This window comes from Caloenas nicobarica, chromosome 2 (genome assembly GCF_036013445.1).
Source record: "Caloenas nicobarica isolate bCalNic1 chromosome 2, bCalNic1.hap1, whole genome shotgun sequence".
Taxonomy (NCBI): Eukaryota; Metazoa; Chordata; class Aves; order Columbiformes; family Columbidae; genus Caloenas; species Caloenas nicobarica.
Window position 1 is genome coordinate 116,236,261 of NC_088246.1, and position 24,801 is coordinate 116,261,061.

Below are 24,801 nucleotides of genomic sequence, written 5' to 3' on the forward strand. Positions count from 1 at the left end.
ATTTATTATAATTCTTAAGTAAAAGGCCTGATCCTACACTCCTCAGACTGTCTTTACCTTGATTCACCTCAGACCCTGAGATACTCATTTATATTCAGAAACACATAGGCCACTACTCTTGAAAAGGACCTTGATTCTCCCATATTTTCATTCCTCAATAAAATTACACTGTTCTTTCCCTGTAGGCAGCTTTTCCTCCTGACATGCTAGTGAACTGTCAAGCTAATAACTCCTAATATTTCCATGCTCTTCCTTTCTCTGCACTGCTGTTCATACTTGCATTCAAATGACCACAAGATCATCTTGGTCACAGAAATTAGAAAACCAGCAAGTGATGTGAACTGCTGTTGACACCTGGTGCAATTTTTCAATAGCTATTTCTCATTTCATTTTTCATCCGTGAAGTAATACATCTTTATTATATTTATACCTTGTGTGGAACAGATCCAAGCAGTGTTTGATGTTTTGTCATGCCTTTCTTTTTGAAGCAAGAGTTTACTAGGACAAACTAATCTGTAGGGCAAAATTCAACAAGCCAGTTTGTTTTCAGTTTGTCTCCAACTATGTATTCTGAGCAGCCATCTCTTTCTCCACATTAAGAATAAAATTCTCTGTGATCATCAGCACAGCATGTTCTAGCAGGTTTCTTCTGCATGATGTTCGGCACTTGGCCAGACTTTCTCATTTCGCCATTTCTTGGCTGATGTTGTTTGTGCATAGGCTGTAATAATAGTTTTATTTAATTGGTATCTCACAGTGACAGCTGAAATGTGTCTGGTGTTCGCTGAATTACACAAGAGCACAACTGCACGAGTAGTTAATTTCGGGATAATTTCCTTCATTCTCTCACAAATATATTCTTTGTCACTTGTCTCCTTTTGGCAGCAGTGCTCACTACCAATCCCATTTTGCTTCCTGATGACTTAACGTGCAAGTGCCAAAGGAAAGAGCACATCGAGGCAGTTTGTTCCAGGCTGTTTCACACTGCTGTTAAAGTTCAGGTCCAATTTCATCAGTGTAACCTCTCACAGTTGCAAGCTCATGTTGGCTTTTGACAGCAGCAGCCTCTACCCCGAGTGCATCCTTTTCCTTCAGAGTAAAAGACATGCACAGCCCTTTTCATTTTCAAAAGGAGATGAGAGTTTGGCAGTAGGACCAAGCATGTAAAAGGAGCTTGGGCATCAAGATGGGGAGATTACTGTCCTATATGACGGCATTTTTAGGAGCCAGTTCCTTTCCTGCCTCCTAGAAGTTAGGATCCCAGGATGTTACGATCCCATGTGCACCTGGAGAGCAATAAGCTTCTTGTAATGGGGTTTGTGAGACAAAGAAACCAAAACAGACACTGAACAGGCAGTCACTTGTGCCAGCTTGTTAGAAAGTCTGAGGGCAATGTCTGTTGTGTACCACCTGTATCTGTGGCCCACCTGCCATGCCTTGGGTTGTGTACAGTGCCTCCTTCCATGCGTACACTCTGGATTTCTCTCAAGCTCGATTAATCCCTCAGTCTTGCAAGATGAGACAGGTATGAAGGAAGTCTATAAACATTTCTCAGTTCCTTGTGGGTAAGATATTCTTTGGGGAATCAGAATTTGTGGCTTGAATATGGATGTTCAAGTAGATAAAGGGGTTTCAACCCATGTCCTGGGTTAAATGCTTTAGCAATACAGCCTTGGCTACAATCCCGGTGCTGTTATTCTAGGCAAATTCTGGCAATATATTTAGCACACTTGATGTGAGAGAGCCTCTTGCTGCTACCCAAGTCTTGCTGCTACCCAAGACCCAAAGGTCAGTTTCCTTTGAGGGCCGAAAAAGATGTTGAACTCAGCAAGGCGTAAGTGGGAGCTGAATGTTTTGGCATGCTCGAGCCTTCTGGGCATCTGGGCTCGTTCACAGTGAGTATGGATTTGGGAAAGGGCAGCACCGTGCTTTAATGGCTGCTAACCATAAAAAGTGAGGGTAAAAATGCAATAATAGTATTTCCATAAGAAAACTTTGGTTACTGATGACAGTCTTGTGATTTCAGAGTGTTTCAATAACGAACCAAAAGATGTGGATCCAAACGAAGATTGCGACCGTAAGTCATAAAATAGAACTGCACTTAGATAGCTGTCTGCTGGCTTCAGACATACACTGATGATTCTTTTAAGGGTGGCAGAGTTTAAAAAGGACTGGAAGTGTCCTGTAATGAATCCTTTAAAAGCAAATATTTAATCAAACACTTGGAAAAAATTATAAAAGAGGTCAACTAGCCAGATGTAAATGGGGCCTCCTCATTATTTCTGGGTTGGGTCACTTCTCCTTACTACTGTGGGCTTTGTTGTTGCCTTAGTTCTTCAGGTGGCACCAGGTGACAGGCAATAATATGTATTGTTTTCCTTTGCTCTTGCTCCCTCCAGCTTGCGATAGCTGTGTAATTACGCTGCTGAAGGATTTGAGGACAATAGGTGATGAGGTTCAGCTGATCAAGTCTCAGCTGCAAAATGTCCATGCGAGTACCCACACACTGGAGCAGATGAGACATCTGGAAACACGCATCAAGGAGTTAAAGGTAGATGCACATAAACAGAAAACTGGATTTCAGGTTAAGCAGATAAGAGCTGAACCTAGGAACTTATGCCATCTTTTTGTCAGCTTGCAAGGAAACATACATCAACTTTTGATTTCAAATACCAGATGCTGGCAGCACTGGGCTTCACCTGTTAAAAGAAAGCTGTTGTTTCCATGTCATGCTCTGAAAGAGAATCAGTATCTCTGATTTTTCTGAGGACTGCTCACCTTGAAAGATATATCTCAGAGTTTTCCCTATAGCTCTGTCTGTTTCCAGCACTTCATGTTTCTGCATTACTGAAAAACCCCAGCATTCCAATTGCCAATACCAGAGTTCGTCTTAAAAACTTTTCTTTGGTTGGAGTAGCAGTTTCTCTACACTCAGATAAAAAAGCCCAGGTTTTGGGCAGCAATTGGTCAGCCTTCATGTCAGTAATGCTGCTTTTATTTACCTTGGGTAAAGATTTAATCCAGTGAACTTTTGCTTTTTGTCTCCTGTTGATGGGTGATTTATTGGATTTTTTTCTTTCTTTTCAGGTCTTACTGAACAATTACCGTTCTGTTGTTCATAATCAGGGTTCAAAGGCAGATGAGTTGGAGACAGAATTCATTAACCTAAACCATGATATAAATGCTCTCCAGGAAAAGGTGACTTGCCAAATCAATTTCAAAATACACATCTATTGACTCTTATTTTAGCATGCTGTATTCAGATATTTTTAGTGTAATCGCTTTTTTCCTTTGCTAGGCTGAAATTAACTACAAAGCAGCTGAGATGTTATTTAATAATTTTGGCCAAACTCATCAAAAAGGAAAGGATTTGGTTTCACGAATACAAATAGTTGTCAACAATATACAAGGTAAAAATAATTTCTAACTCCATAACATGTTTTGTTTTATGGAATCTTTTCAGTTTATTTACAATATTCTTAATTAAACATGAGAAGTTTTCTTAGAAAGCAACTTCATAAATCAGAATTTAGACATAGCTGTGGAATTCACTCTTCCTATTAGAAATCTAATATAGAACGTTAATTTAGAAGCCTACCTTCCCTATGTAGTGAATAGGGACAGAGAAGCTTTCCCACAGGGACATTCAGAGCAACAAATTGACTATGATGGCTTTAGTCTGTCTTCAGTCTGCATAGGTTCTTTTAAGTTAGAAGCTTAAAATTATTGCTGTGAACTTGGTCATTTGGGACACATTTCAAGCCTGATGCCATCTTATTAGCACTGGTTGTGTGACATGGAACACTTTTCAACTTAATACAGTTAATGCAAAATAGATCTGCTTCATTAAGGAATTCAGGAATAGGCATACCTTTTTCAGAAAAGAGACTTATTTGTGTCCTTTGCATAGGTTTAAATGCATCCTCTCTTTGATTTTAACACCACTTTTTTTCAGTGCTTTTGGAACAAATAGCTGGTACGAATGTAGAAGGTAACAACTTGCCCTTGGGAGATGCTGCCAAAGAACTGGCCGAAGCTGAACGCATGGTGAGGGAGATGCGAAACCGCAACTTTGGCCAACTTCAAGCAGAGGCGGAGAAGGAGCGAACAGAAGCTCAATTGTGTAAGGGCTTGTTCTCTCAGCTGCTTGCTCTCTAGAAAGATCAATCTTAAGTCTGAAGCATTATTGATTGTTTGGGATGGAGTGCAGGGAGGGGCATTTTGCAATGTAGCCCTGGGATCTGTAGCAGTCGTTAGTCAACAGGAAAGTTGTAGTTCTGGAGGGATTTTAAAAGCATTTTTAGTTTGTTAAGGAAGAAACCGAGTTGAGCTGTGGAAGCAACCCAGTAGGTCCTTCTTTAACTACTAGATGTATCTCAGTAAAATAAAGACGTAGCCTATAATAATATACACCTATGCAGCACTTCTGTGTATTATATAGGCTATGGCAGATGCAGCTATTTTAGAGGCATTATACGTGTAATTTAACAACAGATTTTAAGAAGCTGCTGGAGTAGTCCCAAGGACCAGATCATACAAGGTTAAGGGAGTTCAGAAGACCTAGTTGCACTAATTATACTCCCTTTTATGTTCTCTGTATATGTTTGACTGGGACGTTCAGAAACCTGATTCCAGACATTAGAGACTGCAAGGACAGCAGATTCACATGCTTATCTCCTAACCAGGGGCATAGTTGAGAAATGTGAATGACCTTAGGAATAATAATAATTTCCCCAACTTTAGACTTTGATACCTACCTCCGAGTAACTCTTCTGTAACTCTTCTTGCAGGCAGTAAAATGGGCACCCTGAAGAGTGTGATTGATTTCACCTCTTCTATTTTTCTACCTTCTTTGAAATTAAATGTGTTTATGTCTCTCCACTGATTACAGAGGAAGCTTTGGCGACTAGCACAGATGTAGATATCTGCATTGTAGATGAAATGGTTGATGAAATTGTGTTAGTTCCATATAATAAAAGATAAAACAATTCAGTATTTGCAGATCATCTTCATCCTTACTTAATTTAGGAGTAGCCAAATAAATGTTTATCTGTGCTCTGTGTTTGCAGCAGCAAACTTGTGAGCAGATCTGATCCAGTGAGATGCTGAGTAGCATCTCTGCTATAGTAACATTGAAATGAGTGCTGCAAAGGATGCTCAGTATTTCACACAACCACAGCTTTCTAATCCTAAATGTCAAGCCCTTTTGAAGGAAGTTTGTTCTGGTTCCCTTCTTCTGTGAACAAAACTTTTCTTTCTGGTCCTCATACTGCAGTACTGGCACATATTAAGAATGAACTACAAAAGTACCACCAAGAAAACCACGGGCTTATTAAAATTGTGAGGGATTCATTGAATGAATATGAATCCAAAATCACTGACCTTCGTGAAGCTCTGAATGAGGCGACTGGACAAATCAAGCAGGCCGAAAACTTAAACAGAGATAATGGAGTTCTGTTGGAAGACATCAAGGTAATGTCGGGGTTCAGGAGAAGAAAGTTAAACCTCAGGAGATAAGAAGTGGTTTTGATTGCTACTTTTGGCCTTGCAAAGCCAGGTAGCACTAATTCTTTAGACTTTCTCCAGGGCCTTTTTCTGTCATATGATGTATGTGTGGACAGATATAAATGGCTCCCACTTGTGTCCTCTTTATGTGACTAGGACAGCGTGACCAAGACATAGTTCTGATGAGAGCGGGGAAGGAGAGTCTCTGCCTGGCCCTTCTCTTCAGCTGCCAGTAGCCTTTTTGTTTCCTATTCTAGATCAAATTCCTGATGCTGATGTACTTTTTGTAGTAAGTTCCTTAAAGTATTTGGCTTTAACAGCCATGAAGATGGGAGCAATAACATGTGCAGTACTTTTAAATTATTTAGGATTAATATTCTATAGAACTGCTTCTGAGGTCTCATCAGAAAGGTGACAAGGAACAGCTGTCATTCCTGAGCAGTGCTTGATTTTTAGAGCTGGTGAAATAGTACAAGAAATAAGAGAGTGCTGCAGGACCTATTATTTTAAAGTAATTGTGATTTTGCTGAAATGTATCACTGTTTTTGCACACTTATGTCTGTCCAGTTTACTAACACTGCTTGAACAAAAGAATTTCTGCATTCAATTGTCTCTTTCAATATTTAATTGTACTTTTATGTGCATGGACTATACAATACATATGCCACCTAAGTATGCACAGTTGTGTTAAAAGATGGATGCATCTGTAGAAGTCATAAATCTCCTGATACACTTCCCTGGTACAGAGAGTTTTGACACATTACTGTGATAGCAACCCAGCTGAAGAGAGCTAATGCATCCCTCCCTGCAACACCACTTGCCCGGCTGTGTTTGTGGTGTGCCATTACCCTAGAGCTACACTATGGATTGTCATAGGGCTGCTCTAGACCAAGGAGCTTCTTTCCCCTCAGAGCTTTCAAGAGAATAAGGTGAGGAGGTTTCACACCCCCTTTCTGGTAAGATCCCCAGGTGAAAGAATAGTGTAATCACTGTATTTCTGCCTTCAAGAGAACGAAAAAGATCAGGGTAGTCACCCGGGAGCTGCTTTAGCTTCCAGGTTTGAAGTTTCCAGGTTTGAGGAGTCAGACACTTAGGTAGTCTGTCCTGACAGCTCATCTCAACTACCCATACTACTTTTACTTTGAGGGCTAATAACTGAACTGCCATAGCCTGCTGCCCAGCTGACTCCTGAGTTTTCTCCTCTAACCAGCAGGATAGCATTAGACCCTGAACACTATAGGTGTCTGATTAACACAGCAATGGTACCTTCAGTAAATCCTACTGCAAACTAGGTTAGGTAGATACAGTTTTCCCTGCCTTTCATTTTTAACCCAATCATGTGTTACTCAACTTTTCATTTTTCCTCAGAAAAGGATTGAGGAGACAAATGTGCAACAGAAAAGTATCTTGGATATTCTGAGCTCTGCCCGAACTTCCCTGACGCAAGCTAACAGTGTACTTGGATTATTGCAGAAGAGCAAAGAGGTATAGTTAACCTTCTTAAGTTAAGGTTAAAACTCTCAATACCTTGCTGTCACTGTGATGGGCAGCATAGCTCAGTGGTTAGGACATGAGGCTTATCTATGTAACACTGAAGGAGATGAGGACAAAATCAAACATGTATGAATACAAATAAGATTTTATCTTTATAAACCCACAGGAATATGAAAGCTTGGCTGCTCAGCTGGATGGAGCAAGGAAGGATATGAATGAAAAGCTGGCAAATGGCTCCTTATCAGCAAGCAAAGAACCGCTGGTGGTGAGGGCTGAGGAACATGCCAAATCTTTGCAAGACTTGGCAAAACAACTGGAAGAGTATGTTGCTATTCCTGTAAATAAGAAATTTTTGTACATAACTTCCATGGTTGCAATGTTCTGTTTGCAACTTCACTTGCTTTAATGACCATTTACAAACTTGAAAAGAAATTTGGTTTGTCTTTTTCTGCTTCTTCCTGATGTACAAATGTTTTCTTTTTTCCCCACAAACCAGATCTTTCTTTATTTCTCCTGATTTTTTTTTTCCCCGATTTTTTTTTTTTTTTTTTTTTCCCAGAAGTAGGGACTCCCATAATATGGCTTTATTGTGCTGCATTAACACAGCATTAACTTCTTACTAGCAAGAGAAAATCCACGTGTACAGAATAGGAACATATTCTAAATATCTTTTTCGTAGTGTTATTTCCTGTACTCATACTAAGGGATACCTTTATGATGTCAATGGATTGGGGCAAATCATTGGAAGCAATGTTGTCTTGGCAGAGTCTTCAGACCTGCCTGTTTAGCATTAGTGAGGAAAAGATTTCCTATATTTTTCTCATACTTCAAGGAATCTTATAGAAAGGCAAAAATACGAGAAACTTGATATGAATCAAGTGTTTCTCTCTCCATTACTTGTACTTTAGCTTGGAATTATGAGTGAAGTTTGGAGGCTTTCTATTGTACATCTGAACAAAATGTAAAAAGCAAAATTCTTAATTTTTTTTTTCCTGTGCAAATTGTTTGCATTTTGTCATTATACCAACTAGAAACTCTCAAAAATTAAATTCCAAAGTGCCTAATTCAGGTGGAAAATTCTTGGTTAAAATAATAATAATTTAAAAAATCATTAACTTTTTATTAGTTTTCAGCATGATTTTTTCAATTAAAAGGACAATGTTCTCACAAATACAAGGCAGCTAACGTTGGACAGTTGCACAGCTCATGGGAAGTGGGTATAAGAGATTTTGTCTTTTGTTTCTGATTCCAGAGCTACTGCACTGGTTCTTGGGGAAAAGCCCAAGGGTGGTGTAGTTGCTCCATCTTGTGCCCCATCTGCTGCTGTAGGATGCTGGAGCAGCCGGAGATTATCTGGAAGCTGCAGTTCTCTGAACTGAAGTGTATTTGGGGGACTGTGATGGAGATGCCTGATTGACTTTGTGCCTTGGTGAATTCTCACAATCTGTGTCATTTAAAGGCTGCTTTGGAGGCCCATAGTTGTGCTTTTCAAAGCACCTGAACTTATCCCATAATTTGAAGAATCTTTTCATATTGCTCTGCCTCTAAGTTTGATATTTTTGCAGAAAGAAAGTACAGATCTAGCTGAAAATCATTTTCTGTATTGGCATTGATTGGAAAATAGTGAAAATACTGGATTCAGGATACTTCTCATGGGCCATAGTTTTTGCAGAAGGTTGCATTTTCCACTCTGTTTCCCACAGAATAAAGAACAGTGCCAGGAAGGACGAGCTGGTAGGCTGTGCTGTGGAAGCTTCTACTGCCTATGACAATATTATTAATGCCATCAAAGCAGCAGAGGAAGCAGCCAGCAAAGCTGGGAGTGCAGCTGACTCAGCTTTATCGGTAAGTACCTGTAAGTGGCCAAATGATGGTAAACTTGTTACAACTAGATTTTTTTGTTATCTACCAGAGAGGCACCAAAAAAGACCCATGTGTCTTGGTGTGCCTTACTTGGCTGCAGCCAATATATGAACTGATCTTCTATGTGCTCACGAATTAGCCTTGGTTCAGCACTAAGCAGACTAGTTACTGCCTTTCTGATGAGGCCGTCCACATGAATACTAACTGTTCCTTTCCGTGCAAAATAAAGAGATGTGTATAAGGCAAACCCAGTAATCACTGAATGCGATTTCAGGTATTGTCTTTTACTTTGCAGGAGTAACACCCACAAGCTCTTCAGCAGGGGAGTAATATCTAACAGTTACATGCTAGCAATTTCTTACAAATGCTCCAAAATCTATCAGAAGTTTGCTAAAGACCAAGGGTGTATTATGCTTAAATTACTCTTGATAATTGTTATTTAAGGTGCTGTTCTTCACATGAAATCTCTGCCCTTCTATAGTTGTTTTTTTAAACTGGAATGGGCTCTTTTACTTTTTAAATTTTAGTATAATTATTACAACAGTCTTACATTGCCACGCTTCTGTTACCAGACTGTGAAGAGAGAAGATCTATCAGGAAAAGCTACAAAGTTAAAAACTGAGAGCAGTACACTCTTGAATCAAGCACAAGAGACTGAAAAGACCTTGCAAGGTACTGAAAATGAAAGTGATAGTAGAAATGTTGGCACAGCATGACGAACTTTCATTGAACCATGAATCTTCACAGCTCAGCAAAGTTCTGCAGCACAAGTTTAACCAGAAGAGGCTAGTTCCATTACAATGGGACATTTTGTTATGGTTATTTCCAATGGCAAAAAGGCGAGAAAATGCATTTGATACCTCTGCTATGCTATACACCTTCTCAGTACTCCTGTCCAGCAAATCCTTAGCCTTGTGCTTGTTTTGCAGTGCAAATGCTCATTCAGTGCTCAGTGGTAACACAAGCTGTGTAAGAGTGCAGGCTGGTGCTTCCACACCACCTGTCCAACAGAGAGCTGGTATTTCTTTTTAAAATTCATACAGGACATTCACTGTTTTGCAGCTCTTGGTCCGACCCTTGAAGACATAAAGCAAAGAATTGATGTTGCTGATGGAAAGAAGAATGCACTGCAAATTGATCTTGTCACTCTTCAAAATAATCTCAATGGGATAAACAGAGGTCTGTTACTGATCACTTCTGTTTTGCCTTTTTAATCTGTTACTATAAGAATCTGCACATGCATTTTTATGTGTTTCAGATGACATCGACAGCATCATCACCAGTGCAAAGAACATGGTAAAAAGTGCCGAGGATGTCACAACTAATGTATTGGATAAGCTGCTGCCAATTCAAGAAGATGTGGAGAAAATGAAGAGCACCTATGGAAGCACACAGAGTGCTGGCTTCAGTAAAGCATTGATGGAGGCAAACAATTCAGGTAGGTGTTGTATTTGCTGTTGCAGGTGCAGGTGCTATCTGAGACCTGCTAAGTCACTGTTAGATGAATGTGGTCAGTTCTGCAGCAGAAATTTTAGTCATCCAAAAGTTAGGCACCTAAGTTAGTGTTCTGGACTTCCTATACTGTGAGTGGAAAGGGACAGCTACAGCAGAAGGTGATTCAGGCCGTCTTGTGGTATGTATTAAAAGCTGATACCATGACTGGTCTCTGAAGACTTGGAGGCCAGTGACTAGCAGGGTGCCCCAGGGGTCAATACTCCGTCCGATCTTGTTTGACATCTCCACTCATGATCTGGGTGATGGGGCAGAGTGTACCCTCAGCAAGTCTGTTGATGACACAAAACTGGGAGGAGTGGCTGATACATCAGAAGGTCATGCTGCCATCCAGAGGGAGCTCAAGAGGCTGCAGAAATGAACTGACAGGAACCTCATGAATATCAAGAAGTTTTGTGGCTGGGGAAAAAAACCCCCCATGCAACAGTATTTGCTGGGGGCCATCCAGCTGGAAAGCAGCTTTGCAGAAAAGGACCTGAGGGTACTGGTAAGCACCAAACTGAACACGAGCCAGCAACATGACCTTGCAGCAAAGACTGAAACACAGGAGGTTCCCTCTGAACTTAAGAAAAATGTGAGGGTGACCAAGCACAGGCACAGGTTGCCCAGAGAGGCTGTGGAGTCTCTATCCTTGGAGATACTCAAAAGCCATCTGGACACAGTTCTGGGCAACTGATTCTAGGTGTCCCTGCTTGAGCACAGGGGTTGGACAAGGTGACCTTCAGAGGTCCCTTCCAACCTCAGCCACTCTGTGATTCTGTGATTTTTCTGCTGCACTGACTAGAAAAGGGACCTAGACAATTAGCTTACACTAAGACATCTGTTAGCTGAAATTAATTGGAAAGGATTGCATGCAGACTGGGTGGAATATAGAATAAGGGACAATAACAAACAACATCTTTTTTCCTCTTTTCAGCAACTTTGTCAGATATAGTCAAGTGAAAGAAAACATTTTAGATAACAGAAATACAAGACCTAGCCCTGCATGTTATTGCAGAGTCATAAGACATCCCTGCAGTCACAAGACCAGTTTAGGAATCATATTTAGAAAAATAATAGATCTGGATTTCTTTTTATTTGGCTTCTGCATGATACAGTTTCAGTCTGCTAGTGCTTCCAGGCTTTTTTTTTTTTTTTCAATCCCAGGAGATGAAAAATCATTTCCTGACCTAATGAAAGTTGAGATTATCATAATATCTTCTGCAAATACCTTTGGCCACAAATTTCAAGAGTGCAATAACTTCGGTATAAGCTGCTGGTTTCAGTGAGGGCTTCCTAATATTCTAGGAGTTATGAAAACAGTTCTGTCATCGCCGTGCTAACAGCTTTTCTGATAATCATGTAGTGATATCATATTTTGGCATCTGTTTTCTTCCTCTTTTCATCATCAATGTTTTTTTTCCTTCACTGCAGTAAAAAAATTGACAAACAAACTTCCAGATCTGTTCAGCAAGATCGAGAGTATCAACCAACAGCTGATGCCCATAAGCAACATCTCTGAGAACTTAAATCGCATAAGAGAGCTGATTCAGCAGGCAAGAGATGCTGCGAATAAGGTCTGTCCTGAACATTGCAATCATGCTTGACCTCCGTGGTTTCAACACACAGCAGTACTTTTGTTCCTCTTTCTCTTTCTGAATAGTTTTTTAAAAATTTTTGTGAAAGACCAGACATAAATTTAAATCAACAGCACCACCCAACACTTAAACTGTTATGATGGGAAGCATAATAATTTGTACATAAAAATGAGTGGACACAGTAGCATCCTGCTCCATCCTTCTCCTGCAGGCTTTTTTTTTTCAGGGCCTCTCTGCAATACTTATTTGTCCAATAGCCTCTTATCTTCCAAGATACGTTGTGGTGGCTTTGGCAGCAGAGGTAGAGTCAGCCCTGCAGCTTAGAGGCTCTGCACCCATGCATGGCCAGTTGAATGCTGGCACTGCCAAAATTTGTGTAGCCCAGTGCTCTCATGTCTCCAGCTGCCCCACCACACTAGGAATCAGCTACTGGCATCTTCTTGTTTGGATGCCCCTTCTCCATTTAAGCAATTGCTGTAGTTGCTCAAGGGGTAACATGGTCTCAGGTCCCTGATACATATCGCTGAGGTCATCACAAATAACCTCCAGTTACAACGAATAAGAGGAATCTGTGACCGTCGTGTAAATAGCTGTAGTGGGATGTGTCTTCATTAATATCAGAGGTGCTTTATAATTTCCAACAGACAGTCAAGTCCAGCTAAGGGAAACATCAGGATATGTATGTAGACATCTAAATAATTCATAGACTCATTCTTTAGAGCTGCAGGGCATGTCCTTCCGTGTCCCTGTATTCAAGGTAGCAATTACTTGACAGAGGCACGGTAAGAGTTGATTAATTGATGTCTGGAGTAAAAAAGTGCTGTGTTAGTGATAAGTATTGATAATACAGAATACTGTATTATCCAGTCTGTTTCCTAATTACATTGCTTGGTGGGATCAGAGTCCAAATCTGTAGTAATTGAAGGCTATAACATAACTAGAATATGCAATAGGTTACTTTGCAATTAAACACAATGGTGAAATAAGTAGGAGTAGTAGCAATAGATAATTGTAACATACTGAATTTTGTTTTTCTTAACAGGTTGCTATTCCTATGAGGTTCAATGGCAGCTCTGGTGTAGAGGTTCGACCTCCAAGCAACCTTGAAGATGTGAAAGGCTATACTTCCCTCTCTTTCTTTCTCCAAAGACCTCAGACAAGACTAGACACCCCCCAGAGGGCATCAAATAAGTTTGTACTGTACCTGGGCAATAAAGATGTAGGTATATTTTGAGATTTAATCTGATTTTTAGAACAGACAACATGCTTTGAGAAACAGAAGGGAGATTATTTATTTTGACTGAAGTTTACAGCTACTGTTGGCCCATTTCTTTGTAACTGTCATTATGCGGTGGAAGAAGTGTTTTGTGAAGAATAGTTCATTCCTCCACAAACAAAGTAACTTGTTGGGTGACCGACTGCTTTTCCCTTTGATGCTTTGCTGTTTTGCTCCTTTGGAATTTACTTATCAGTCATGGATACAATCATACAGTCTTGTCAGAAGTGCCAGGTTCTGCAGCAGTCAGCACAAACACGGCCCAACTCCTGCCTCAGAGCTTTGACCCCTTTCACAATATAAGTCACTGTGAGTTTCTCTGTTGGTTGAAAAAAAGCGACCACTTCAGTTTTAAAATCCAGTCTCTCAACTCTTAATATTTTTGTCTTCTGAATAGGCAGAACATTACAGACCTGCTGTGTATACAGGCTTGTTCAAGCACCATCAAACATTTAAAAAATTTCCTGCATGTGGTTCCTAACTATGTATGTTTGAGTCTTGTTATCTAACAGCAGCTGTATCTGTAGTGAGTCTTGTGCATACACGAAGAGCTGTTTAAAAGTAGTTGCTCTACACTGGATTTCACCTTTTTATCCCCTGAATATCTGGTCAGGATATCTGTTGACAGCATTTTAATCATTACTTGTGAAATATGGTATGTTGGAAAAATAAAATTTGAATTATTTGGGAAAATGACTGCTTCCAGTCACCTCAGTAGGAACCATTGTCCTTGACTCAGTGTTATTCCAAACATCTTTTTTATTTCACAGATGTTGAGTCTAATTTTTAGTAAAGGTGCCATGTTTTCATGGCTTTAGCTGGGAGATGTTACAAATGTTACAATTATTTTAGCTACTATTGTTATAAAAATAAAAAGACACACATGACTCTTCAATTAATTTGTAACTATATTCACTGAATCAGTGCAACATATATAAGATTACAATTATTTCTTCCCCAAACTGATAAACTTAATAACAATTCTCTTCGTTAGGTGGGTGGATTTCTTATGACTCATGCACAGTATGCTCACGTCTCTGAGGAAGTGCTGCTGTATTTTACCTTCATTAGCATTAATCATTTATTAATGATTATTTGCTTTGCTATTTTTAGGCTTCCAAAGACTATATTGGTATGGCTGTGAAAGATGGTCACCTCACTTGTGTCTATAACCTGGGAGACGGTGATGTAGAAATAGACGTGCAGCCACTTGTGACTCAAAGCGAAACTGAGGAAGCCGTTATGGATCAAGTTAAGTTTGAAAGGTATAAGATCCACAGTGCACAACAGTCTTTTCCAAAACCTGTTAAGAACATCTTGTGTTAGAGTGATGTGATATTTTGCCTGTCTGTTCTGGTTTTAGGATTTACCAGTATGCAAAGCTGAATTACATCAAAGCAGCAACAGCAGCTTCTCCAGTGTATGAAAGCCCTTTGACTGCCAGCAGCGGAAGCAATGACATTCTTCTAAATCTTGATCCCAGCACCGTTGTCTTTTATGTTGGAGGATACCCACCAGATTTTAGGGTACAAAGAGTTGCTTAGTCTTTTAAAGAGTTTTCTGTGTTAATCATTCTTTCGTTCTTACAAGTACAGATTGTCACTAGCAGTCTTTCAAAGGCTGTGTAAAAGTTTATCCGTGTCAGTAGGAATGGACGGGATGCAAGGAGATGCTGCTTCCTATAGCTTGTAGCATGCTAAAACTCAAAGAAGGGAGCATGATAGTAATTCATGTGCCAACAACAGCAAGAAATCTGTCCAGCCCTGCCAAGTACTATTCCCAATCCATCCATATGACTCGGCTTTAAATTATGCTGCAGTACTCCTGGGGTGTTATCAGATGGTTTGAGTATTATATATAAAGACATAATAATTTTATTATATTAAGGAGGTCATATTCCATGTCTTATTAATATTTGCAGTAAGTCTTAGCAGTTACACATAGATGTAAAATTTGTCAGCTGATGTTGATGGGATGTTTTTGATGACACTATCTTGCAGCCTCCACGTAAACTAGACTATCCTCATTATGAAGGCTGCATTGAATTAGACAACCTAAATGAGCACATTATCAGCCTTTACAACTTCAAGAGGACATTTAATCTCAATACCACTGAAGTGCAACCCTGCAGAAGGTATGATGTAAACACAGAAGTGTTTCGCTTTCTGTGATTTTTATCATGATGAATTCATGTCTTTTCACATCCAGAACAATAACCACTGTGGATAAATTGCTGATTTTTTTCTACCTTTTAGTCATTACTACATTTCTTAGAGAAAATCCTCAGTGTTGGCACTATTCATATCTATGGCTATCTCAGTCCATTGGCCAATACTTTAAATGTTATAATGCCCAGACACAATTCGTAGGCTACTGTATTCCACTCCTTTATAAAGTAAATACTATATTAACTGCAAAAAAGTCAGTCACTAATGATTTCCTCTCTTAAGACCATATGTGATTCCAATAGAAGCCAGTGGAAGGTTTTCTCTTTGCTTGGGTTAGATCAGAATATGGCTCTATCAGTGGCCCCGTACCCAATGCTTTAACTTAAGCTTTTTTAAAATTATGACAGTAAGTCCATGTGGTAACAGTTTTTGCTCTCATATATTCACATCTGTGACACTGAATTATTACAGGTATAAAGAAGAGACTGATCAAAGCTATTTTGAAGGCACCGGTTATGCCAGCGTCACATTGAAAGAATCAAATATCCATAGCCAAGTACGCTATGAGCAGACAATTGAGACTACTGCAGATGAAGGCATTGTGTTTTTTGCTGCAAATGAGGTAATTTCTGAAATACTTCTGTCAGTTTTGCGGTCCAAGAACATTTTTTAAAACTTTGCTTACTCGAGAACATGTTAGATTTAGTAATAACTGTTTTAGCCTGTTTTGTGTTATCTTTTCCCCCAAAAGCTTTATGGAAGCAACTAGATAGCTTCATTAAAATTATTCACATGACAGTGAAATACATATGAAATTTTGGCAGTTTGTGCTGGTGTTTTTTTATTTTGTTTTTATTTTTTTTTAATTGCAGGATCAGTTCATCAGTGTGCTCATTAAAGATGGTCATACAGTTTTTAAATACAAAGTTGGCTCTGATCCTCCAAAAGAAATAGAAACCAATGCAACTGTAAATGATGGAACATTTAAACAAGTATGTCGTTTTAAATAATCAAGTGATCATTATTTGTAAATTACATATTATTAATAGCTGAAACTAAACATCCTGTTGTAAAGTTTAGTTGTGAAGTTTTCCTTTTCTGTTGAGGAGATCAAGCTGCTGGGGATTAGTTTGGACATGTGAAAATTAATCTTTCTACTGTCATGCTTTCCTATGAGTAAATTCAGTTTTAACAGAAAAACCACCAAAGGAAAAAACAAACAAACAACACTTTGTCAGAGTATTGCTTTATTTAAAGAGAGCTGTGTACATTGTGATTATTAACATTAGTTTGATACTTAGATGAGTGTTTTCACCACCTAGGGGTTTATGTCTTCAGGCCAGGCTGATCTTTACAGAGATTCCTCTTTTGCATTCTTTTTTTTTTGTTGCTTGTCTACTTAGCTTCAATCCGGCTCTTTTGTAGAACTACCAGAGTGAAATTGTAAATACAGTGTTAAAATATTTGATGGACAATGTTCATTCATTCTCTCTTTTACCCTTACTACATCTCCAGCTAAGTAGGGTAGGTTGCAGGGTCTGCTGGAAGGAATCTTTATGTTGTGTACTGGGTCAAGTTACCTCCACCCAGCTGACTGACCCAGGATTCGGATCAGGCAGCAGCTCCTGAATCTTTAAGTGCAAACGGAAGGCAATATCTGACTCTTAGGTGAGGTGTATTTTTGGGGCAATCTTCTTGAGGAAAATAAAACCTCACCTTGTATTTGGCTGGTAGAGCATTTCCCTTAGGCATTTGCTTTGGCTAAATGCCCAAATTTTGCAAAGTACCTTTGAAGCACTGTAGTTTTTCTGGATTTAAGTCACTAGTAAACAAGAGGAGGTAAAAAAAAAAAGTGTCCTGCTCTGTGGGAGTACTTTTAATCTGCTACATTATTTTTGTTTCTGCTAAGTGAAGTAATTCTCATTATTCACCTATTTCAGATTCATTTGGTGCTAGCCCGAAGTAGGAATACTGTTCACGTCAGTCGTGATATTAAAGCCGACATAAATGTCTTCCCTTTCACTAAGTACTATCTGGGTGGAATTCCACCTTCTCTACGGGAACGGTGAGTAACTATAAAATGACTGTAATACACAGGCTTTGTATGGAAACCCTGTCTAAACTATTTTCTTAGGAAATTTCTTTCACACTCTGTATCAGGTATCTTATGTGATATGAAAATAACCAGTGTATAATACACAATCATGATCTGTGATTTTTGGTTAATGGTGGGATCTTTGTTGGAGTGTATCCTGAAGGTTGGGTTTGATCAACATGAAGTATCTGTGTGCAAGAAAGATCGCTCGTGTTCTGTTTTTCTGTTTCTTATATCGTCAGCATTTACAGGCTGCTGTACTGGTGTGTGCTTTGAAATACCAGGCTACTGAGCTCTTTTTTCTTCCACTCCCTGAAATCAGCTTTGATATATCCACACCTCCATTCCGGGGCTGCATGAAGAATGTGAAAAACCCTAACACTGCATCTGTTATTTTTGACGAGACTGTTGGTGTCAGCAAGAAATGTTCAGATGACTGGAAGGTAACTAAAAAAGTTCCTAAAAAAGCTTCTGCTAGAGTTCACAGAGTCTGGCTCGTCTATAAATCCCGGATCATTATGTTTTACTTAGGTCGAAAATTATATTTGGTTAATGTGTGATGGTAATAAAGGAACCTGGGCTTGGTATAAAGATACAGAAGAATGGAGACTCCACCCCAACTGTGATAGCTTGATTCAGCACATAGTCCACCCTCTTAATTAATATTGTGTACAGTTAAGAATTCATATTTACCATGTAAACTTGTTGGCTTCTAGTTGTTATTGATTAGGCCAGAATACTTTACTTAATACTACTCAGGATCTTTCTTCCCACTAAAGTGCTTATGCTTCCTAATTAAATGACCACTCAACCTTTTTTCTTGAAAGAGCTGGGCAGACTCGGCTTCTACCGTGGTCTCTCATTGTAAGGCTGTTGCTCCACTCATCTGATTGTTTTATAATTATCACCTGTGCACCCTTGAGTTTTGCCATGTTCTTTTTAAAATGGGACAATGGGATGTTTCAGTGCTGGCTTAACCAATGCTGCATGGAGAGATGAAAATTGCACTTCTGCTTCTACTTACTGCTACTTACGTAGTGTATGACACCGTTTGCCCTTTTTACTATGAAATTTTGTGCTCACTTGCTTTCCCTTTGTGGCATTTAAACCTTCCACAGAGCAATTTCTTCACAGGCCATTTCCCAATGCAGAGGATCTGACTTCACTCTATATCTGTGTAACTTCTCATGTATTAAAATACGTTTTGTTCAAAAAGGCCCAGATATATTCTGTCCTGTGACTCGCACAGCTTCAGTTATGTAGCTCATCTGCACAGCTCTGTACTTACAAACTATTCCTCCAGCTGCTCACTTTCGTGTCCCCAAATGTGAAAACTTTCAAAGCCATCGTGTCAATGCGAAGAGTAGCTAGAGACTAACAGCTTGTTATACTCAGCAAGTCTCACCTCCCTTTAGAATTTCTCAGATCGTAGTTAATGCTGGTGAAACAAATTCATTCTGTCTGTTCTGTACTGAAATAATTGTACTTGCTTTGTGGTTGGATTTAACTGGAGTCAGTTGCAATTACGTTGAGTAGGGCAGTTGTCCCATGTTGCCATTTCTTCTGATTAAAAGGAAAATCACTGAAAGCATTATTATCTCTTTTTCAGCTCATCAGATCTGCGGCTTTCTCCAAGAAGGGAATGCTGAGCCTGAGTGCAGCGGGTTTCCCATTTCCCAAGGATTTCCAAGTTGGCTTTGGCTTTCAGACCATGGCATCGACTGGAACACTCTTAAATTACAATCTTTGGGTATGAAATATGTTCAACTTAGAATTTGTGATTGGTTTTATTTCTGGCTCAATCATGTCTGTTTGTGACTGTGTCAGTTTGGTGTCAGTTTGTGTCATAAGCCTCATATAGATTCCTGTATTTTAAGGCAAGAAATGCCTATTATAATAATCTTTTGATCATGGCATCTTGCATATTGTAGGCCAGAGAAATTCACCCTGGCAATTTCTTCACTCAACCAACAAGTAGTTCAACAAGTAACTGAGCTTTGAACTCAAGCCTTCTGCAGAGTAGCTCATGCACTGTAAGACCACCATCCCAGTAAGATAACTGTTGCCCAATACGGTTGGCTGGATATTTTCTCAGGAAAAACTGGCATTCTGCCCACACAGATATGATCAAATATGCAGAGGAAAGGGATTGATTTTGGCTACGTTCCCTCAGAAAGCAGGAAGGTTCAAGCAGAACCCCATTCTTGCTGGCTGGAGGAGTTAAGAAGTGAATGCACGTCAGGTATTTGAGAGGTGGAGAATGGAATCCTCTGCTTTTTGTAAAAATATTTTAAACAAGTGTTTTAAAGAACTGCTTGATATTCAGAGTGCAGAAGTATTTTAAAACAGGAACTATTCTAATTGTGGAGAACTAGACATAATACGTGGTACTAGGTGACTAAGAAATGTAGTTTAAGAAAATTTCTTTCCCATGAGAGACCACTGAGAACTGTGTTAGTGGCAATATCAAAGAGAACTAAAGGCGCTTGCATTCAACTGATCATTTTGTGGGATTCTTTTGCAGCCTAATATTCTCACCATCTTTCTGAGACCTGGCATTGTAACTGCAAAGATGGGAGAGATGGAAATTGAACTGAAAAAGAAATACGAAGATGGGTCACTGCATTATGTGACAGTAATAAAAACAGACAACAGGTGAGTCCAGTTCTTCATCTGATACTTTAATGCTGTGGTTGGAGAAAGAATATTAAAATTTTGTGTGACTTGTTCTTTGGGTAGACAGCTAAAAATGGCTGTGTAAAAATGGCTAAAATTTTCAGGATACTGAAATAACGAAGCAAAAGGAGATTTTTGGTCTATGAATGTGCATGTCAGTACCTGTGATGTTTCAGCTGGACATCACTATGCGTGTCTTTTATAGACTGTGTGAGTTTTGACTGCTTGTCAAGCTGGAGCTTTGAAACTCTTCCTCTTCCCATAACATTTACACATGTCACTGTAACATAGGTGGCTAAAGGCCCAGGAAAGAAGCTAATATTGTGGCTGTTTTTTTCAACTATGATCTGTTATGTACATACCAGAAGAGACAATTTACTGAAAAGCTCCTAAATCAAATTGATTTCTGTGGAACACATAAAATGACATAAGTATTAGTTGAAGTGGCGAGTTCTGAGTGATTGGCTATAACTGCAGGTAATTATAACTTAATGTTATCTCTAACTAGCAGTTGCTAACATGTCAAGTGCACCATTTTGACACAAAGGATGAAATCCTGTCCCATAGTTGTGAGCTTTGTCGTAAATTTCAATTGGAGCAGGATCTCACCCTAGGACTGAAGTAGCAGCTTCAACTCTTGCTTGACATCTACTACCAAAAAGCAGAGCAGTTTCATAGCAGTCAGTGAGCACATACTGAAAAAAATCCCAGAAGCTAATGAAGCTCTAGCATAATTACAATGTAACAGGCAAACACATCTGTCAAATGGTTCTTTTTATATATATATTTCATTTAGGCTCATAACAATTTTTTAGATTACATGTTTATTTTTATTCACTCTGTTTCAGAGTACATCTGCTGGTTGATGATGAATCGGCATTAAAATCAGTTGACTCTCCAAGAGCACGGGCATTAGTTGAACCTATAAAATTCGGTGGAGATAATTTTGAAGGTTGCATCTCAAACATCTTTATAAAAAGGTATTTGGCCTAGAAAGAATTCTGTTTCATGCATTTTGGTCTGTTGTCCCCTTTAATCACGCTAAAATAACTTTTTGCTAAATTGCTTTTCTTCTACATGCGGGAAGTCTTCATGAATGCATAACTTCGCTGCTCCCAAATATTCTTTTATTCAGGCAGATATACACGGTATCAAATTGTAATTAAATCTGCTGTTCAGATGTAATGGAATTTTAGTCTGAATCATACTTGTTTAGTAGTCTTTAAATCAAAAAATGAACTCAACATAGCAAATTGGAAGTGTCCCAACAAGGCATCCAAAAAGATCTGCTGGATTATATCATTATAGCTGCACAGGGAGCAAAGCTTACTGACAGAACCAAACCAGCTACACCAACAAATGAGAGCGTATGTACAGAAATCAGGCGCCTGATTTATGTTGTCTCTTTTTTTCACATGTTTATCTGGTTATTAGAGACATCTTACAGGTGAAATTTGGGAGAGAAATGAGGCATAAATATGTTCTTTAAAGCATTTCTTGAGTCACAAGTAATTTCCCGGTGAGGCTTTGTTTTAGCTAAGTTTTGGTGAATATTTATACGTGTGTAGAATTTACAAAAAATAGTATATTTTGATTTATCATAGAATCACAGAAGGGTTTGAGTTGGAAGGGACATTTAAAGATCACTTAGACCAACCTCTTCCTTGGGCAGGGACATGTTTCAGTCGATCAGGTTGCTCAAATTATATCTTCATTTAAAGCACTGCAAGACGATGAAATAATTTGTATATTAACCTCCCAATCAGAAGACAAATTTGAAAATTGCTTTTAGAACAAAAGTAGATGGAGAATTTATATAGTAGCTAGTCTGATTAAGTGAATGGAGAACTGGACTGGAACAGAAGTAGTTCAGGTTCTGCTCCCAACTATACCACTCTCCTCGCAAAAAAGAACCACAGGCAAGGAGCTTCATTGCTTTTTCTAGATGCAAAGTGTTCTGTAATGTACTGATTAGAGATGCTGGGTACAACTTACAAAATGACAGTATTACTTAATATTATTCTTTATACACACAGGAAATTGGTTTTGACAGTCTTTCTGATAATTTAGCTGTAATACTAAAGCTACATATTAAATTGTGGTGGGCTTTGACCCTCGACGAATCTCATTATAACATCTTATTTAAGGAGAGAGTGAATTACAGAGTTAGCAGAATCTGATGTTGCCATTTTTTCTTGATCTGCCACTGGTTATGCACAATCAACTAGCGAAGTTTTGTAGTCCAACCCAGCAATCTTATTCTATAAAGGCTGCTGTCATTTTTTCCCCTTTTTTCAATGGCAATATTTGTTTGTGGTGTTTTTTTAACAGATAATTTTTAGCAAAAAATACTTTGTTTAGAAAAGATGAGAAGAAAACATCAGAGTTTTTTCCACAGCCAAAAAGAAATGGGCAGAAGCAGGACAAATAGGAATACTTTTTACAGCATCAAACCTACATTTTTCATTGAAAAATAAAAATTGGTAGTTTAACATCAGGTCACTGGGAAATCTATTTTGTACAGAACACCGTTTTACAGTATGTTGTTGTTTAGGCTAAAGAAAAGGAATGTCGTGTCGCAGAACTTACTGTTCTCATCACTCCAGGGCAGGTCAGCTCCCTGAGGTTCAAAATCTCATTAATTATACTGCAAAGACTGGCGTATCCCTCGGAGCTTGCCGCAAATATGAGAACCTCAAACCAATGTTGCTGAAGGAATTTAAGAATCCTCTCAGGTTTAAGATGCTCAAGGTATGCTTATTTTTACTGTCGTCTTCACTCCATATCGATGCCAAACCTTTGCCTGCACAACCATGGTTTGCAGAACTGAGATTCAAATGTTGTTATTTTCCTTCCATCTCACACCTGAAGCAGGTTCTTTTTGTGTTGAAGTTCCATGCTAAACCCATACCTGTCCAGAATGACAACAGCTTTTCTGTCATTTAGAGAAGGCTGTTGACCGTCTCAGGTGGGAACTCTTAAATGTGTAGATTGAAATGTTTTTTTTTTTCATGTTCACACACAGTAAATGTTTCAATTCTGTCTTACAGGTAAAGAATGAAAAATACCTTGATTATTTGAGAGCCGCTAATTTGCCAGACCAGCAAAACCACAATTTACCAACTCAGCTAAATGTCAGCAGTGAAGCTTATCTCCTTGGAAACACCCCCAACAGTTTCTTATCCTACATGTTTTCTCCACCAGCATCTACAGACAGGTAATACAAATGTTCTCTGTTCTCCTCCTAATACTCGAATTGTCAAAGCTGCTTGAATCTTTGTGTGCCAAGAGCCAGGATTTTCTTCTTGTTTATATCTTGGGGCATGACAGAAGAGTGATTCTAAAGGTTCGTGCATTTTTTTTCTTTGCTAACGTTTAGCCAAACTGAGTAGACTGACTTGGATGTCGTGGAAATTACAGTGCATATTGATGCCAAATCCTAAGCCTGAATATGTCAACTTTAATTCACATTCAGAAATGCAGGCAATGCAAACCGCTGTGATTCCACTCAAAAGCTATTCTGCATTTTCACAAATGGAGTTTCAGTGACATTTTTCTGGAGAACAGAAAGACTACAACAACTAATAAAAGAGACCTATATTTCAAATGCTTCCTTTCCTCTACAGGTTACATTTTTCTGTAGATATACGGACTCGATCATCAAGAGGATTAATAGTTTTCATGGAGGAAAGGTCTGAAGACTCTTATATGGCTCTTCACATTTCAAAAGGACGTTTTGTCTTTTCACTCGGCTTTGGAGGAAAACAAATCAAAATCAAAACCAGTACTAAATACAATGATGGGCAATGGCACACTGTAAGTAGTATGGCACAGGAACTGTGGTGAAACCACAACTAGCATTCAGCAGGCAAAGCCTATTGAATTTTTAAGCTATTAGAAATTTGATTTGGGTCATCTGAAGTTAATTGCTGTGCCTCAAAGTTCATGTGGTTGGCGGGTCTGTGTTATGAGAGAGCTTATAGAAACTGATGGTCCCAGTATGCTCTTTTGAGTTTAAATATTTTGACAACACCGTGTTTAAGTTAAAGAAAAATATCTCCAGAGGTTTTCATTGGCTTTGGGGGTTTCTCATTCTGTTATGTTTGCGCCCTGCAAAGGTGGTCTTTGGCACAGATGGGAAGAACGTCCGCCTTGTAGTTGATGGTCTAAGGGCCCAGCATGGGAGATTAGCAACAAATTCTGCCGTCAGCATTAAGTCGCCAATCTATGTGGGAGGGCTGCCATCACTGAAAAGACAGGTAAATAATAGGCACATCCACCCACACACAGTCCTCATGCTGCACTAATTACATGTGAAAGTGTTAATACACAGGACTTCCCTGTTGAAAAGGTTTGGGGGGTATTTCCAAGCACTGACTGAGTGCCATCTGTGACTGCTGTTTGCCATTCTTCATTACAGACCTTTTTCCTGACCTATTAACAGAGATCTCAGCTGGATCAATATTTTCCACATGTGTTGCTGAGACACTGATGACAACCATGTACTGTTTTCGTTTCTGTTCTTTAAAAAATAGAACATAACAAAGTCACATTTGTAATTCTAGGCACATCCTCTTCCCACAGAATATTTACCTCAGTGGCGTAAGCAATAATCTGTAGAGAAGCAAAGGAATC

At 39.0% G+C, this 24,801-nt stretch overlaps 1 protein-coding gene across 1 annotated transcript in view; it reads left to right on the forward strand.

Annotated features, from left to right (window-relative positions):
* LAMA3 (laminin subunit alpha 3) overlaps positions 1-24,801 on the forward strand; it is a 117,067-nt gene that overhangs the window by 88,151 nt on the left and 4,115 nt on the right. Inside the window, exons 44-71 of the mRNA XM_065627294.1 lie at positions 2,027-2,077; positions 2,400-2,551; positions 3,088-3,198; positions 3,299-3,410; positions 3,956-4,123; positions 5,276-5,472; positions 6,874-6,990; positions 7,166-7,320; positions 8,703-8,844; positions 9,435-9,534; positions 9,925-10,041; positions 10,121-10,300; positions 11,788-11,930; positions 12,994-13,170; positions 14,341-14,492; positions 14,591-14,753; positions 15,228-15,361; positions 15,867-16,017; positions 16,268-16,387; positions 17,336-17,460; positions 17,813-17,933; positions 19,100-19,240; positions 20,015-20,145; positions 21,015-21,146; positions 22,773-22,917; positions 23,217-23,383; positions 23,793-23,982; positions 24,285-24,425. Coding sequence (XP_065483366.1) covers positions 2,027-2,077; positions 2,400-2,551; positions 3,088-3,198; positions 3,299-3,410; positions 3,956-4,123; positions 5,276-5,472; positions 6,874-6,990; positions 7,166-7,320; positions 8,703-8,844; positions 9,435-9,534; positions 9,925-10,041; positions 10,121-10,300; positions 11,788-11,930; positions 12,994-13,170; positions 14,341-14,492; positions 14,591-14,753; positions 15,228-15,361; positions 15,867-16,017; positions 16,268-16,387; positions 17,336-17,460; positions 17,813-17,933; positions 19,100-19,240; positions 20,015-20,145; positions 21,015-21,146; positions 22,773-22,917; positions 23,217-23,383; positions 23,793-23,982; positions 24,285-24,425 — 3,935 coding nt within the window. The remainder of the gene's footprint in view (positions 1-2,026; positions 2,078-2,399; positions 2,552-3,087; positions 3,199-3,298; positions 3,411-3,955; positions 4,124-5,275; positions 5,473-6,873; positions 6,991-7,165; positions 7,321-8,702; positions 8,845-9,434; positions 9,535-9,924; positions 10,042-10,120; positions 10,301-11,787; positions 11,931-12,993; positions 13,171-14,340; positions 14,493-14,590; positions 14,754-15,227; positions 15,362-15,866; positions 16,018-16,267; positions 16,388-17,335; positions 17,461-17,812; positions 17,934-19,099; positions 19,241-20,014; positions 20,146-21,014; positions 21,147-22,772; positions 22,918-23,216; positions 23,384-23,792; positions 23,983-24,284; positions 24,426-24,801) is intronic.